The sequence below is a fragment of the Hemibagrus wyckioides genome, linkage group LG13 (assembly GCF_019097595.1).
Source record: "Hemibagrus wyckioides isolate EC202008001 linkage group LG13, SWU_Hwy_1.0, whole genome shotgun sequence".
Taxonomy (NCBI): Eukaryota; Metazoa; Chordata; class Actinopteri; order Siluriformes; family Bagridae; genus Hemibagrus; species Hemibagrus wyckioides.
Window position 1 is genome coordinate 15,504,858 of NC_080722.1, and position 14,372 is coordinate 15,519,229.

The following is a 14,372-nucleotide window of genomic DNA, read 5'->3' on the forward strand; positions in this document are numbered from 1 at the left end:
AGCAGTAGTTGGCAGTGTTTGAGGCTGTTGAGTATTGGGTATTGATGGATGTGATGCTGTGATGGCAGAAACTGTTCTAAGCTGTATTGAAATGTTTCTCTAAAAACCTCAGTCTTTCAAACCAAAAAATACATAAAAAATACTCTATTAATTCTAAAACCTCTTCATAAATCATATATTTGGACAATAATGTAGATATATGACTCAGCAGTACTTGATTAATACAAGCAATTTATGCATTAATTTTTTGATTATTTTTAGACAGAAATAAAGGATAAAGAAACCCAGATGGTAAGTTACACATAATCTGCTTAATGGTCCAAGATGTCCCTTAACATCGCCCTAGCATATATACCAAATCCCTGTTTCAATAAATCAATCTTGCTTTATTTCCCCACTGCGGTTTAGTTTAGCCCAAAACCAGATTACTAATTAATCCAATCAGGCCTGACGCAGCTGCTTCACTTGGAAGTAAAATAAATGGATTTAGTGTCTGTCCGTGCTTTGGTGGGGGCTGGGCCTCACACCATTTGCTCAAACTGTGATGGTCAGTGGAAGTCAGTAATATCTCACCTATTTAAAAAATATCCATCTGCTGTTCTTTCATGCTTTCTCTTTATTTGGGTCTGTGTATGAATAAATATAACACAAATATTTTAAACATTTCCTTTGTTAAGACATAGTGCTAGCTTCATTAAAAATATTTAAATGAACTAATGTACTTTATTGTCAACTAATACATTTAAAAATGGTTGCTTTTAGTCTTAAAATCTCCCCAGTCAGAGATAAGGTGACACTAAAAATCCTTTGAGCATCCCTTAGAGCATTTTTGTAACACACTTTCAGGCCAGCAGTGATATCATCACAAGCGCTGTGTCTATAAATAAATTTGGGACAAGCTGCTATTTTTGTAATGATACTCCACTTAAGGCTTAGCCTATTAGAAGTTTTAAACAGGATGAAGTTCGTTTCTGAAGGCACTTTCCAACAAACAATACCTCTGCACACTTAAGGTCTTTTGATTCTAAAGAAATCTGTACATAAAGAGAAGTATCAGCTTTCATTGGCGTACCATCGAGCCAGAGGCCCAGTCCATATTTCTAATGCCACAAACTGAAACTGGTTTTTCTAAAGTGATTTTCAAGACTATATCTGCGTTACTTTATAATAAATAATTATAGTCTTGCAAAGAGACATATTTCTTATATGCATATCTTGTGTCAAAGTCATCTATAATTTATTCATACCTCAGCATTACAAAAAAAAAATATTTACAGAATGCAAAAACAATCAGGATTCTGAACTAAAACTTCACCAGAAGTGTGGAGAGATTCTGTGTCAAACATTAATTCCACAACTAGCTTAATACAAATGTTAATATGGCATTTTTTTTATATCAGCACTGAAATAAAGTAGTTTTGATAAATTGGCTCTAAAAGCAAATCAATGTTTTGCCAATCCATGTCTTGAATTCAGTCACTTTCCTTACTGGAGGAAATACATAGGAACAAAAGGCATGGGCTTAAATTCTGTTGATATTAGCCTTTTCAATCTATAGCAGTCTTTAGATATAAACAGCAGCTGCACTGGAAATACTATGGAAAGCAGCTCAATACTGTGTGATAGATAAAGGTCAAATCCATTTTGACTGAAAGGCCATCTGGAAGGATTTCTTTGTTCCCAGCAAAATCCTGCAATAACGCAGAAACCGCTGTGGAGGTTCACAAGCAAGATAACTGTGCCCAAAAGGGGGTCATTAAGCCGCTTATCTCTTTTTCTTGCTGTGCCTCACCACCTTTTTTCTTTTTAGGATCATCTCATACAGTTTCTCTAGGCCCTGCTGAAGGCCTTGGCCATCCACAGCACTACAGCCTTGCACATGGTGAAAGGTGTTAGAGCTCAGTTCATGCACAGCCAAAATCTTCTCCACTTCACTAACAGGCAGGGCAACCGGAAGATCCTGCTTGTTAGCTAATACAAGCACAGGCACACCCTGGTTCTCTGACGTGCGGGTGATTTTATGTAGCTCCACCTTGGACTCCTCCATACGCTCTGCTTCAGCAGAGTCCACAACGAAAACCATGCCATCAGTGCGGCGTGTGTATGACTTCCACAGTGGCCGCAGTTTGTCCTGACCACCCACGTCCCATACCTGGAAAGTAATAGCACGTCCATTGCCCACAGACATTTTGATCTTCTCCATGTTGAATCCCTTGGTTGGAATAGTTTTGACAAACTCCTTCAATTTAAGTCGGTAAAGGAGGGAAGTTTTACCCGCAGAGTCCAACCCAATGACCACCACATGGAGCGAGTGAAAGTTAGGCAGAAACGTTGTGTTGGGAGCAATCTCTGTCAGCTGGTTTCCCATAGCGATCGGATTTTCTCACTATCCTGTGAGACGCAGCAGACTTGACTATTAAGCTTTAGGTGTTTGGCATTTGCACCTACTTCAAAGGTCCTGGAGGCAGACAGAAGGGCAATGAATCCAAAAGCACAGTGTTGGTCCTAATCAAAGCAAACACAGCAAATGGTTACAATCAGAGAGGCTGCATATATGCAGTCTATACAGTCTTCTTTTGTAAAGGCAATTACAAATTTAATCAGCATTATCTAGGAATCTAAAAATCTACAATTTACACATAAAAACATTGTCCCCAAAATCTGCATCTTAGCAGTTTACAATAAAATACTGGTTACAGAAGTAACACTGTCTATGCAGTGACACAAGGCTACTTTGCTTCTTATGTATGTAATCCAGAAATTTAAAAAAAAAATGTATGTATGTAATTTTCAGGCTAAAAATGGTCAGGAAAAATACGTCATATAGCTATATATACTCTACCTACAGCTGTCTATGAAATATAAAGTGTGGGTTTAGTCAGTACAACCCACAGAATAGGTAGTTGTTAATGTAAATTGCTAGCAAAGCTTGGTAATCTTGAAACCTAGGAAAAGATAATATATCTAGAAGCCTTAAGGGTTCATTGGTCGTCCCTTTGAGAGAGCAATTAAAAGTTTTTCAGACACAGAAACAGACGTGAGGAATCCTGGAAGAAGCCTGGTTATGAGAGTGTGCAGCAGGCTAGATTTCATCATCTCTCAAGGAAAGACTGATGAAGTCTTGAATAAGTTCTACATCTTATTGCAAAGTGATGAAAAGAATCGGTTTAGACAGAAATCGGTTTAGACACAGAGATTTGCGTTAGACTAAATTATTTTCCCAAGGAGAATATTTCATTGTTCAGCACGTCCTATATAGAGCCAGTAAGGCACTGCAGTGTTAAACTCACAGTCTGTTTATCGGCGACATTTTACAAATCAGAACTGCTCAAGACTACTCACCCTAATTTATCTGAGATTTCATGAAGGGTTAATAAAGCGGCATTTTAATCTAGATGAATGCTGACATCCAGTCGACTCTTCGTTGTTTCAAAACAGCCGTCATGTTCTCGGCACACTTGAACGCGCTCGTGCTGCTGCTCTGGCCGGCAGGAGAAAACAGACGGAGGCAGGAGCGCTCGAGTCCTGGAACGATAACCTGCGCGTGACGTCACCGACAGACTTTTCCTCTCCGCACACATGCGCCATCTAGTGGTTCACTAACTACATTGTTTTTATATTAATAAAAGCGCTCCGTGTGCGCCACCTAATGCTGCCCGAATATGTTTATGGAAAGGGGCTCTGATAGGTCATAATTTGAGGTCATAAATCTTTGCCTAACAGCAGCTGTTTATTCAGTTTATTTAGGTTTCTTCTTCACGTTATAGTAAAATATATGCAGAGGAGGGCATATGCGCCATATTCACTCCCTTACATTTTACATTTCTAAAATTGTGCTATTAAGGATATTTATTGATGGTCCACTTTTGCTCGAGTAAAGTAACATTCTTTCGTTTAGGGATTTAAAAACACTCATACACTGAATGTTCTGGAAACTGATCATTATTGTTAGTTAACTTGGTATGTTCATTTTCCTCCCTTTTATGTGTTTGTTTGTTTGTTTGTTTACTCTTGTGTTATAACCTGTCTTTGCTCATTAAGATTGGATTGCTTTTCTGAATCACACATGTTTTTACTCTTGATGCCTCACCAGTTTGCTTAATAAAGCTCCCTGACTACCTGATTTTAATTCAAACTTTTTAATACAGCAGTACATTTACCTGAGTAACACTTTTTAATTTAACGGTCGATTACTTTTGTTTTACTAATTCATATTCATTGTATTCACTAATTCATATTCATATTTCAAATTTTTATAATTAATATTTAATTGTACCTACCTCATACCTGCAGATATCAATGACTAAATCTCAGGGCTGGGTGATAACACCTTGAAATTCTATCACGATCCACTGTTTCATCTGTACTGAGAAATCTTTCTGTGGCCTTTCTGTTTTATTAACAATTACAAATTAAATGGAACTGAATGAGAGTAGCTGATTTGATGCACTTTTTGTTATTTTTTTAAACCTCTTTTTCAGATTTTGAATTATTTATATCAAAGTATCATACTCAGTTTTATGTAAAGTATAAAAGTATCATACTCAGTTTTATGTAAAGTATAAAAGTATCATACTCAGTTCACCAGTTCTTCACTTGTATGCTGGTTTGTTAGCTAAATGATATTGTGGACCATACTGTGTAGTGTATAAAGGTCTTTAAGCAGTCTGATTAGTACTAATTTAATAATGAAAGAAATTATGGCATTAATTTGATCACATTAAGGCAGCATTTAGACCTTAAGTAATGAAATGTAAAAAAAATAATTATAGTTGAGTGTATGTGGGGAGTATAACCAGATAAAATGCACAAAACTATACATAAAAACTGTTTTAGATATGAAAATATGGCTGATTTTGCAATACATGCTGATTTCATTGTACTGTTTTTGTTTGATCTTTGAAGCACGGTTAATTTGTGTTGTGAATGTAAAACTTGATATAATAGTTGAACTACTGTAGCGCCATCATGAGTTTGTTTAATGTTCTTGCATCAGCCAGATACTTCAGTTCTTTAATAAAAACTGAGTAGTGTGGATCTCTTGCACTGTGAACAAACATTGTTAGAATGTTTCTTCATGATATATTCATTGGGTTTTGTGACATCGCAGTTGCTGTGTCACTTGTTCCTCTGTTTTGCAGAAAAGTTGCTAGGGAACACACAAGCCATCAGACGTCACTGCAGCTTTGAGGTCAGTGTAGTTTGAAGAGTGTGTAGTCTCTGCAAAGGGCGGATGTTGGTAAGTTTCTTGCTTCTAACTATACTTATTAAAGATAATAGTCTGCATTGCATGTTCATTTATTTCTTACTTTACACCTACCTATTCCTCCAAGCATTACAATATTCTATTCATTGGTTTTAAAATTGGTATAACAGCATTCATGTCACTGAAGTTGGCTTGACAGAAATCAGGTTTTTTACCCTGATATAGGATTCATGTATATGAATTAACACGTGTCCCACGGGTCTGGCAAATTAACAGAAACAAAAATACAGGCTGTTTTGGTGGGGGGGTGTATTTGGGGTTTTTTTTTGTTTTTTTTTTTGTTTTGTTTTGTTTTTGTTCTATCAGTGGATACTTCTCACCGTTTGAGCTTGAATTACATTAATCAGGAAAGGAAAGCTCTCGTGTTACGTTCTGCTGACTGGTCACATAAATCTCCTTCTCAGGTCTTTCATCAAGTGGTGTAAAATGTCAGCAATGCACTGGGAGGCTCGCCGGCGGCAGAACGTACTGGACCGCAGGATTGCCACCAAAGCCAAGCAGTGTCTCACAGTAAGCTGTGTTTAAAGGAATGTGGGATATATTAATCTACACAATGCTGTCAAACATCCATTAGTTGTCTTTTGACATTACATTACAGTTGACATTACATCATATCTGCAGCCCAAGCAAAATGTGGACATAGGTTCAATCATTTTTTGGTGTGTGTAGTCACATGCTGTGTTCATGATGCATATTGTCATTACAACATGTAGGCTCAATATTGGTGTAGAGTTGTGCATGACTTATTTGCACAAAGCAGTTTTAGGGAGCTTTATATTGCTTTGCAGATTTGCAGCCTTATATTGGCTCGCTTGTGTAACAACTGATGTCACATGCTTGCATTTAACTGTATTTGTGTTCTCTATTCTTTGCTTGTACTGTAGGAAGACAGACCAAAGCAAGGCACTACAGAAGAGCACCCAAGTGAGACAAATCTACCACCCGCAGTGTCAGCAGTAAGCACAGGTATACTGTACCAGGCATGCAAATATAACACACAGCATTATTTCTCTTTGTTGCTTCTCTGTTAGCATGAACCAGCTGTGCTTTTGTAGTTATTTATCACCTTGGTTAGTATATACAATGCCCTCAATTTTTGGCACTTTTCATGAAATGAAAAATACTTTAAGCTCCTTTATATTCTTAGTTTTGTGCATGTACACTTCCCTCTTCGGTTCAGACCACAGCCTTTCAGGAGGATTCAAATGTTTGAGACAGAGATCTGGGGTATGTTTGCCTGTTATTGTAAGCTATGTCTATGGGCAAGTCTTAACCTTCATTCAGCGGCAACTGTGTTTTTGGTCGGAAATCAATCTTCAAAAAGATCCCCTGAACCACCAGCCAGAGTAGACTCAAAACAATAATTATCCCCATCCATATTTTACAGTATAGTATCAGGTTATTTCCTTGTCTTAAGTCCCCCTTTTGTCACCAGAAAGAGTAATGGTTTGCATGACCAACACGTTTCATTTTATCTAATTTTACCGCAACACAAAATGTCAACTATAATTCTAATGAGGCGGTAGGGAAGCTAATGTTTCCTATCAGCTTAAAAAAAATCCAGTTGATTCAGATATGTTAAGCTTGTCTGAAAGACTTGACCCTTAAGGGTATTTTCAACTGTTATATTTTGTTCCCCTTTACCTGACTTGTGCAAGTCAACATCTATCAGTCTATTGTGTTGAAATGTTTTGAATGGATTTTCCCATTCTAATAGATAACAGGGATTTTACACAAAAAAACAACAACAGCCATGGAAATTGAGAGCATGAAGATTTGTTTGCATATATGCATTATGTAAGCATTGCATTTTATACCTTAGGTGTGTCAATATTAAAAAGTACTTCTAATGTGAACTATTTTTGTTAGAACAAATATAAATATTGGTGTGAGTGAAAATGGCAATTATTGTGTTTATTATTGTGAGTAAATTTTTTCTCACAAATTTGTCTAAACACAGCTTCACTAGACCTGAATCATAGCCAACTAATCTCACATGTTGTGCTTTGCTTTTTCGAATCCATAGTGGATGATAAAAGAATTATCTGCCAGTGTCAACCTGTAAAAGAGCAATGTAACGCCAAGATTGAAAACAGATACACGGTGAGATTTATCATTACTTGTTTTATGCTTTTTTTTCAGAATTAAACACTACAGAATTAGATGAAGCAATGTATTTAAATAATCAGATTTTCAGTAGGTTTTTTCATAGCTGTCAAAAGCAAGGAAACATCCTTATTAATCCTGGATGTTTTGTTTGTTCAGTCCACACAGTATTCCCAACAGTGGTGATGAAGATGACCAGCTTCACTGCTGCTCCATGACCGATGTTAATGTGCAGTAACATGATACAATAAAGAAATGAATAAGAAAAATAAAAAACGCAAATCATTTTTTGCTTACTTAAAAAGTATGTACAAAACTACCATTAATTGCAATGTGCAAATCTACTGCGATCGACTGCCGTCCCATCAAGACTATATTCTAACCATGTGCCAATTCTTCCCATTATCCACTTTAAACTTAGCCAGGATAAAGAGGTTACTGAAGATAAATGAATGAATAAAATTTGAAAATTTTAACTATAAAAATGTGGATATGTACTGTAGGGCACAGGCACTTTCACACTGCAGATGGTCCCCTGATTAAATGTAAAGTCAATCAAGACCCAAACCATCAGCAGCAAAAATACTACATTTTCCATAAAATGTATTTAAAAGAACTTGTTTAAGGTACATTTAAAAATTATTAGCTAGAGCTAAATATTTGCTTGTAAGATCCACTTTGGCATTTGCTACCTATCTTCCCTTTGGTTTCACTATCATCATATGCAGCATGACAGTGAAGTTATGGAAAAGTATGTGGAATTGTAGTGTTTCTTCCACAATCAATATACTCAAACGTATCCAGTGACAGCTGCTCTTCATGTGACAGATAGTAGGCTTTTATAGTCATTCTGTGGAGAAGAGAGAATCACAACTTGTGCATTTATTGCATTTTATTGTTCTATAACTCTCCTACTTCACTCCTACATATGTGAGCACAGGGCATGTAGTAATTTATGAAGTACACAACTATATAAGTTCTTCAACAAAAAATTGTGTGCAAATCATCCACCAGCAGTAAGACCAAAATTCAAAGGTTATGTGTGAGGCTGTACCTAAATTCAATGTGACCGAAAAAAAAATGGATACTTACTGCAGTTGTGCATACAAGGTGTGGGGCCGGAAGGCACTTGTTTGACAGTAAAATCTGTGGAAAAGTTTTTTTAAGTAACAAAGGAATCATATCTTATTTCATAAGCATAAGAATGTAGCACAACAAAGAAGCAAGTGCTGGGCAGTGAGTTTTGAGTCTTAGTTGTGGCCTTTCCAAATGTTGGAAAATAGACGTGTGTGTGTGTTAACTGTACAAAAATAGCTAGCAAGTTGTAATTTTTGGCTGTAATATAAATATTGAACAAATAATTTAAATATTTTTGTCATATCATGAAAATACAACTTTCATAAATAGATATGGATTAATAAACAATACTTACATGAGGCCATCATTTTCAATGGTGACATTAGTCACAACAATAAACTGCAAAAGGGAAAAAGGATACAGAAAATAAAAATCTGTACACAGTTTTTGCCCATATTTTCAGAACTATTTTTAACTATTTTTAAGCATGTTAAATTTAGAAAACCCACCGTTCTCTGGGAGCGAGGGGGAATTTTGGTTACATTTGAGATCCTGGTCCTCCCAACTACACTTTTATTAATCAGGACTTGTAGATCCAAATCATGAGCCTCAGTGGTGACAAAGTTTTGATTGCTGATGTTTAGTTTGTTCTACAATATGGACAGCAGATTCTTAATGGCATAAAAATGGTTATGCTAAAAAAAAAAAAAATAGGTAAAAACAATAAACTGTAACAGCACTTTGTTTCTATCTCTGTTGATTGTACTGAATTATAATCAGACACTTTAAAGTCACTTTAAGCAAGAATTAGAAGACTGCAGGTTCATTAGAACAGTGAACAGAATAATTATTTCTAATTTCTTATAATTATATTCTGTTGAAGGTTATGCTGCTGTAATGGCAGTAATGTCATCAAGCAACTGCTGTAGAGGTTACACTTAGGGACTTAATAAATAAACTAAAATCACCTACTGTGATTATCATTTGCACACAGCGAGGTGTAAAATAGACGAGGGAGGACTGGAGAGTTACAGGTGATATGTCCAAGCTCCGAGGGAAGAGGAAGAACAGGATCAGGAAACAGATCAGAAGGCATAACGCAACCGAGATACACACATACAGCTTCCTGTAAGAACATTGCACATTATTATTCTTTACTTTTAGCCATATACAAAACGCACATTGCTGATAACACATTTATTTTTCTAAGCTAGCGTTTGCATTTATAGTACCAATTTAAAACATACTACAAAAAAGCTAATACAATTAATAAAAACGTGGTTTAATGAATTAATACCACAATGAATAATAACTGTGAATACTAGCTACAAACCATGTGTGAACGTAAAATGAAATTTTCTGCACAGATATTCTCTAAATGTACGATTAATAAAAAAAGATTCAAGGCAGATTCAACAGATAACACAGTGCAATACTCACGTACGACTAGGCTTCAGCCTTTGGTCACTGCATGGAATAACTGCCACCAGCTGGGCCTCCTCACCTGAACTCAGAGATTGTCACCAATCAACAAAGCTTGCTCAAAAAACAAAATGAAAATCATTAAGACATATAAACATATTTGACCTCTAGATCTGCTCACAAAGTTCTCTGAGTACATTTAAAGTATATTGAAATATATACAATTAGCTGCAGATTTACTGAAACTTATCATCAAAGTAGGCATTAGTCAATAGAAAAAATAGGATGCTGCAAAGTTTTCTTTTCACATAATATCTTTTCAGATGTAAAATTATGTGCGTTCTATTCTGCAAACATTGCACACAACATAGCACTGTAATTGATTAACTGTTCCTTCAAGAGAATAAGAACACTCTCTCTTCCTGAATTGTCTTTCAAGGTTGGAAATGCTTGCAGTATCTTATCTTAGTACATATCAGAATTCTTCATGCTATCAATAAGAGTCCCTGGATCAGCAATGCAAAAATAAGACACCACCATATTTTAACGTTCCTTTGTATGCAGATTCCACCATATATATGCTGATGGCATGCACTCATTTGATCACAATTCCTTTTCCCTAAGGATGACGATATCATTGTCTTTTTTTTATATTATTTTTAAGCAAAGTCACCTTGTTTTTATTCATAAAAAGGTACCCATAACCCTACCTGTTACAGCTGTATCCATTGAAAGAATATATTGCCTTTTGATTACCGACATGAGAAAATGAAACATGAAACAAGTTCTTATAAATGAAACATACTTCTAGATATTCGTCCTGAGCCCTGGCAGGTAGGGCAATTTTCCCAGTGGGGTTCTCCTGTGATGCTGCCATAGTCCAGCCACCTGGAGGGTTTCTGTTTGTCTTTGTTGTGGGTCATGATGACTGATGTACTTACTGAAGAAGAGCTGGAGTAATAGGACAGAAATTCAGAAAGCACCAGGCTAGAGAAATAAATCGTGACAACTATTCATCAGGAAGCTAACAAGTTAATATTTCCTAATGTTCATTTACATAAAAAAAAATGTATTGTAATTTTTTATTTTTATTTCCTATAAAAAAAATTTATTTCCCATATAACAGTTATGTTTAACAGTTAAAATATACTGGACTACTAGAACGTGGATTGGGCCATTCTGAAGTCATCCCTGATGATGATGATGATGATGATGATGATGATGATGTGTGTGTATATTTACGTGTGTGTGTGTGTGTGTGTGTGTCCTATATTTTTAACCTACCAGGCCCTTTGGCACTCTGGTTACAGCTATACTCTTACAATATGTATAGTTTATACTAACCAGACTATGATTCCGTGACTATAAACACAGCGAGGTTTCAGTTCCCAATTAACAACATTTCTACGTTTTCTAACATTTCTACCACGGAATCACATTTTTGGTCTTGGAAAAACAAAACTTTAGATATTTAGGATACTGAATGTGTAAAAACCTAGCCAAACTGTTCTAAGCAACAACAAAAAAACAGAAATTGTTATAAAGTTGTGCTTTATTGTAAACGTTTTTAACGTGTCGTCTACCGCAAAGCAGTCTACATTAAAAATGATCATGTACCAAACCCTTTACACTCACCGCGACGTGTCTATGTCTCAGACAGACAGTCCGCTGGCCTAAAACTGGTCATAGATTTAGGTGAATCTCATATTTTCTGTCAGATTGTAAGAAAAAGAAATGGTCTCTCTTTCCTTGCAGACAGACGAACTCGGAGTGCGCAATAATCTCTTCCTATTTGTGCTGACTTGTCCGTTTGCTGGTCGCCGCGGCGTGGTTGCTTTCAGTATGACTACAGAGCAATTTCCGGAATGATTTGCCAAAATTACATTCAAAAAGTTTGTTCTTTACCTCTCCACTCATTATTTAGCACCAGTTAAAGCGAATCATGTTGTCCCAGATTATTAAACCATGTTTATGACAAGTTTATAACCCGACAAATTCTATGCGAATCAACCTCAAGATTTTGGGGGTACGTCATGTTAATTCTATTCAAGCGTTTCCACTACAGTTGAGCAGAAACATGAGCTTTGACTTTCACTTTTATCAAGCCTGGAAAAATGTTGCTCAGTTACACAGAGTCTGGTTCCTCTCAAGGTTTGTTCCTCTTACCATCTAAGGGAGTTTTTCCTTGCCACAGTCCCCTCAGTCACCTCAGGCTTGCTCACTTGGGATAACATCTAGGACTGTTTGTTTATATGTTTGTTGTTTTCTTATGTTGTTTCTTATGTAAAGCTGCTTTGAGACAATGCTCTTTGTTAAAAGCGCTATACAAATAAAATTGAAATTGAAATTGAAATTGAAATTGAAATTACACTGATCATCCATAACTTTATGAGCAATGACAGGTGAAGTGAATAACACGTATTATCTCCTCATCATGACACTTGTTAGTGGGTGGGATATATTAGGCAGCGAGGGAACATTTTTGTCATCAGAGTTGATGTTTTAGAAGCAGGGAAAATGGGCAAGCATAAGAGTTTGAGCAAATTTGACAACACGACTGGATCAGAGCATCTCCAAAACTGCAGATCTTGCTGCAGACCAGTCAGGGTGCCCATACTGACCCTTGTGCATCACCAAAAGCGCCAACAAAGGGCACATGAGCATCAGAACTGGACCACAGAGCAATGGAAGAAGGTGGCTTGGTCTGATGAATCTTTTTTTTTTTTACATCACGTGGATGACCAGGTGCATGTGCATCGCTTACCTGGTAAACACATGGTACCAGGATGCACTATGGGAAGAAGACAAACTGGCAGAGGCAGTGTCATGCTTTGGGCAATGTTCTGCTGGGAAACCTTGGGTCCTGCCATCCATGTGGATGTTACTTTGACCTAAGCATTGTTGCAGACCATGCACATCCTTTCATGGAAACGGTATTCCCTGATGGCTGTAACCTCTTTCACCAGGATAATGTGTTGTGCCACAAATAAAAAATGGTTCAGGAATGTTTGATGAGCACAACATTGAGTTTCAGGTGTTGACCTGGCCTCCAAATTCCTCAGATCTCAATCCAATCTGTGGGATGTGCTGGACAAACAAGTCCGATCCATGGAGGCCCCACCTTGCAACTTACAGGACTTAAAGGTTCTGCTGCTAACATCTTGGTGCCAGATACCACAGCACACCTTCAGGGATCGAGTGGAATACATGCCTTGACAATCCTGGCTGTTTTGGCAGCAAAAGGGGGAACAACACAATATTAGGCAGGTGGTCATAATGTTATGGCTGATCAGTGTAAACGCAGCATATACAGTACATGGTAGTAGGTGCGGACATCTCACTATCACACCCATTTGTGGTTCTTTCCCAAACTGCTGCCACAAATTTGGAAGTACAAAATATGTACAAAATTTTATAGGATTTTTTTTTTTTTGCGTGGTGCAGGATTACAATTTCCCTTCACTGAGCTAAGAGACACAAACCTGTTCCTGTATACAATGCTCATGTGCCCAGTGCAAGGTCCATTTGCCGAGGTTGGAGTGGAAACTCGAGGGTTGACCCCAGTGAACATCTTTGGAATGTAATGGGATGCTGAAGGTGCCTCAGGCCTATTCACCCAACATCAGAGCCTCACTCTTGTGGTTGTAATGGGAAAATCCCCACAAGCTCCCAGAGGAGTGGGGGGGTATTACAAAAGGAAAAGACACTAAATCTGCAAAGGGACATTCAAAATACATAAGTGTTATGGTCCGGTGTCTACAAACCTTAGGCCATATAGTGCAAATAAAGTATTTGGCAAGCACAGGCCACCAGAACAGCTCCAATGCATCAAACCTATATGTCTCTGAAAGCACACTGGAGGGATAAACAGCACTCTTCCAAAGCATATTTGCACAGCTGTTTTGATCATTATGGTGCTGGTGGAGATCACTAAACCCAGTCCAAAATCAGTTGGGTTTAGATGTCCTTGCTGTGATGGATGTAGTATAAGATTTGCATCCTCATCAAAGCATTCGGTGAGCCCTCTTGGACACTATATGAGACATTTTCATCCTGAAAGAGACTGTTCCAATCAAGATAGAAAAAAATTCAGTGACTATATCCTCTGAGCTGACAAGTGGAACATGCCAGCAAACAAGCTACAGACCCCCTCACTGTAGGGATGAAGCAATCAAGACTTGTATTGTTCTCTTGGTGTACCCAACACATGCACTTGCCCACTCAAGAATATGTTGAAGGATGACTCATATGTTTCTATCACTTTTTACACATCTCTGTAGACCAATATGTGTGGCTTTTGCACAACTGAATTCTCAAATGTGTATTTCTTTCTTTGTAATAAGGGGTTTATGTACTGCAACCCTACAATAATAATTCTCCTTATGAAGCTTTGACAGAATGTGCATCCTAAATTTACATTCAGTGACCTAAAGAACAGTCCCTGTGTTGTTTTTACTTACATTTCACACTAACACATGAGAATTAGTCAAATTTTGAGCAC

General features: G+C 37.2%; 2 protein-coding genes across 3 annotated transcripts; both read right to left on the bottom strand.

Moving 5' to 3' along the window:
- Positions 1–598: 598 nt before the first annotated feature.
- arl4d (ADP-ribosylation factor-like 4D) lies at positions 599–3,518 on the bottom strand. 2 transcript variants are annotated; one of them, XM_058407282.1, is made up of 2 exons: positions 3,343–3,518; positions 599–2,458 (listed from the first exon to the last, which is right to left on the bottom strand). In XM_058407282.1, the coding sequence occupies exon 2, from the start codon at positions 2,366–2,368 to the stop codon at positions 1,766–1,768; it is 603 nt and encodes a 200-aa protein (XP_058263265.1). In that variant the 5' UTR covers positions 2,369–2,458; positions 3,343–3,518; the 3' UTR covers positions 599–1,765. The 2 variants fall into 2 exon arrangements, with proteins under 2 accessions (XP_058263265.1, XP_058263264.1); XM_058407281.1 differs by having other exon boundaries at positions 599–2,505; positions 3,343–3,517.
- A 4,228-nt stretch (positions 3,519–7,746) lies between these two features.
- Positions 7,747–11,699, bottom strand: tmem106a (transmembrane protein 106A). Its single transcript, XM_058405426.1, has 8 exons — positions 11,507–11,699; positions 10,677–10,822; positions 9,890–9,953; positions 9,422–9,575; positions 8,959–9,099; positions 8,805–8,848; positions 8,465–8,518; positions 7,747–8,222 (listed from the first exon to the last, which is right to left on the bottom strand). Exons 2-8 carry the CDS (start codon positions 10,792–10,794, stop codon positions 8,114–8,116), a joined length of 684 nt encoding a protein of 227 aa, XP_058261409.1. The 5' UTR covers positions 10,795–10,822; positions 11,507–11,699; the 3' UTR covers positions 7,747–8,113.
- Positions 11,700–14,372: the final 2,673 nt, after the last annotated feature.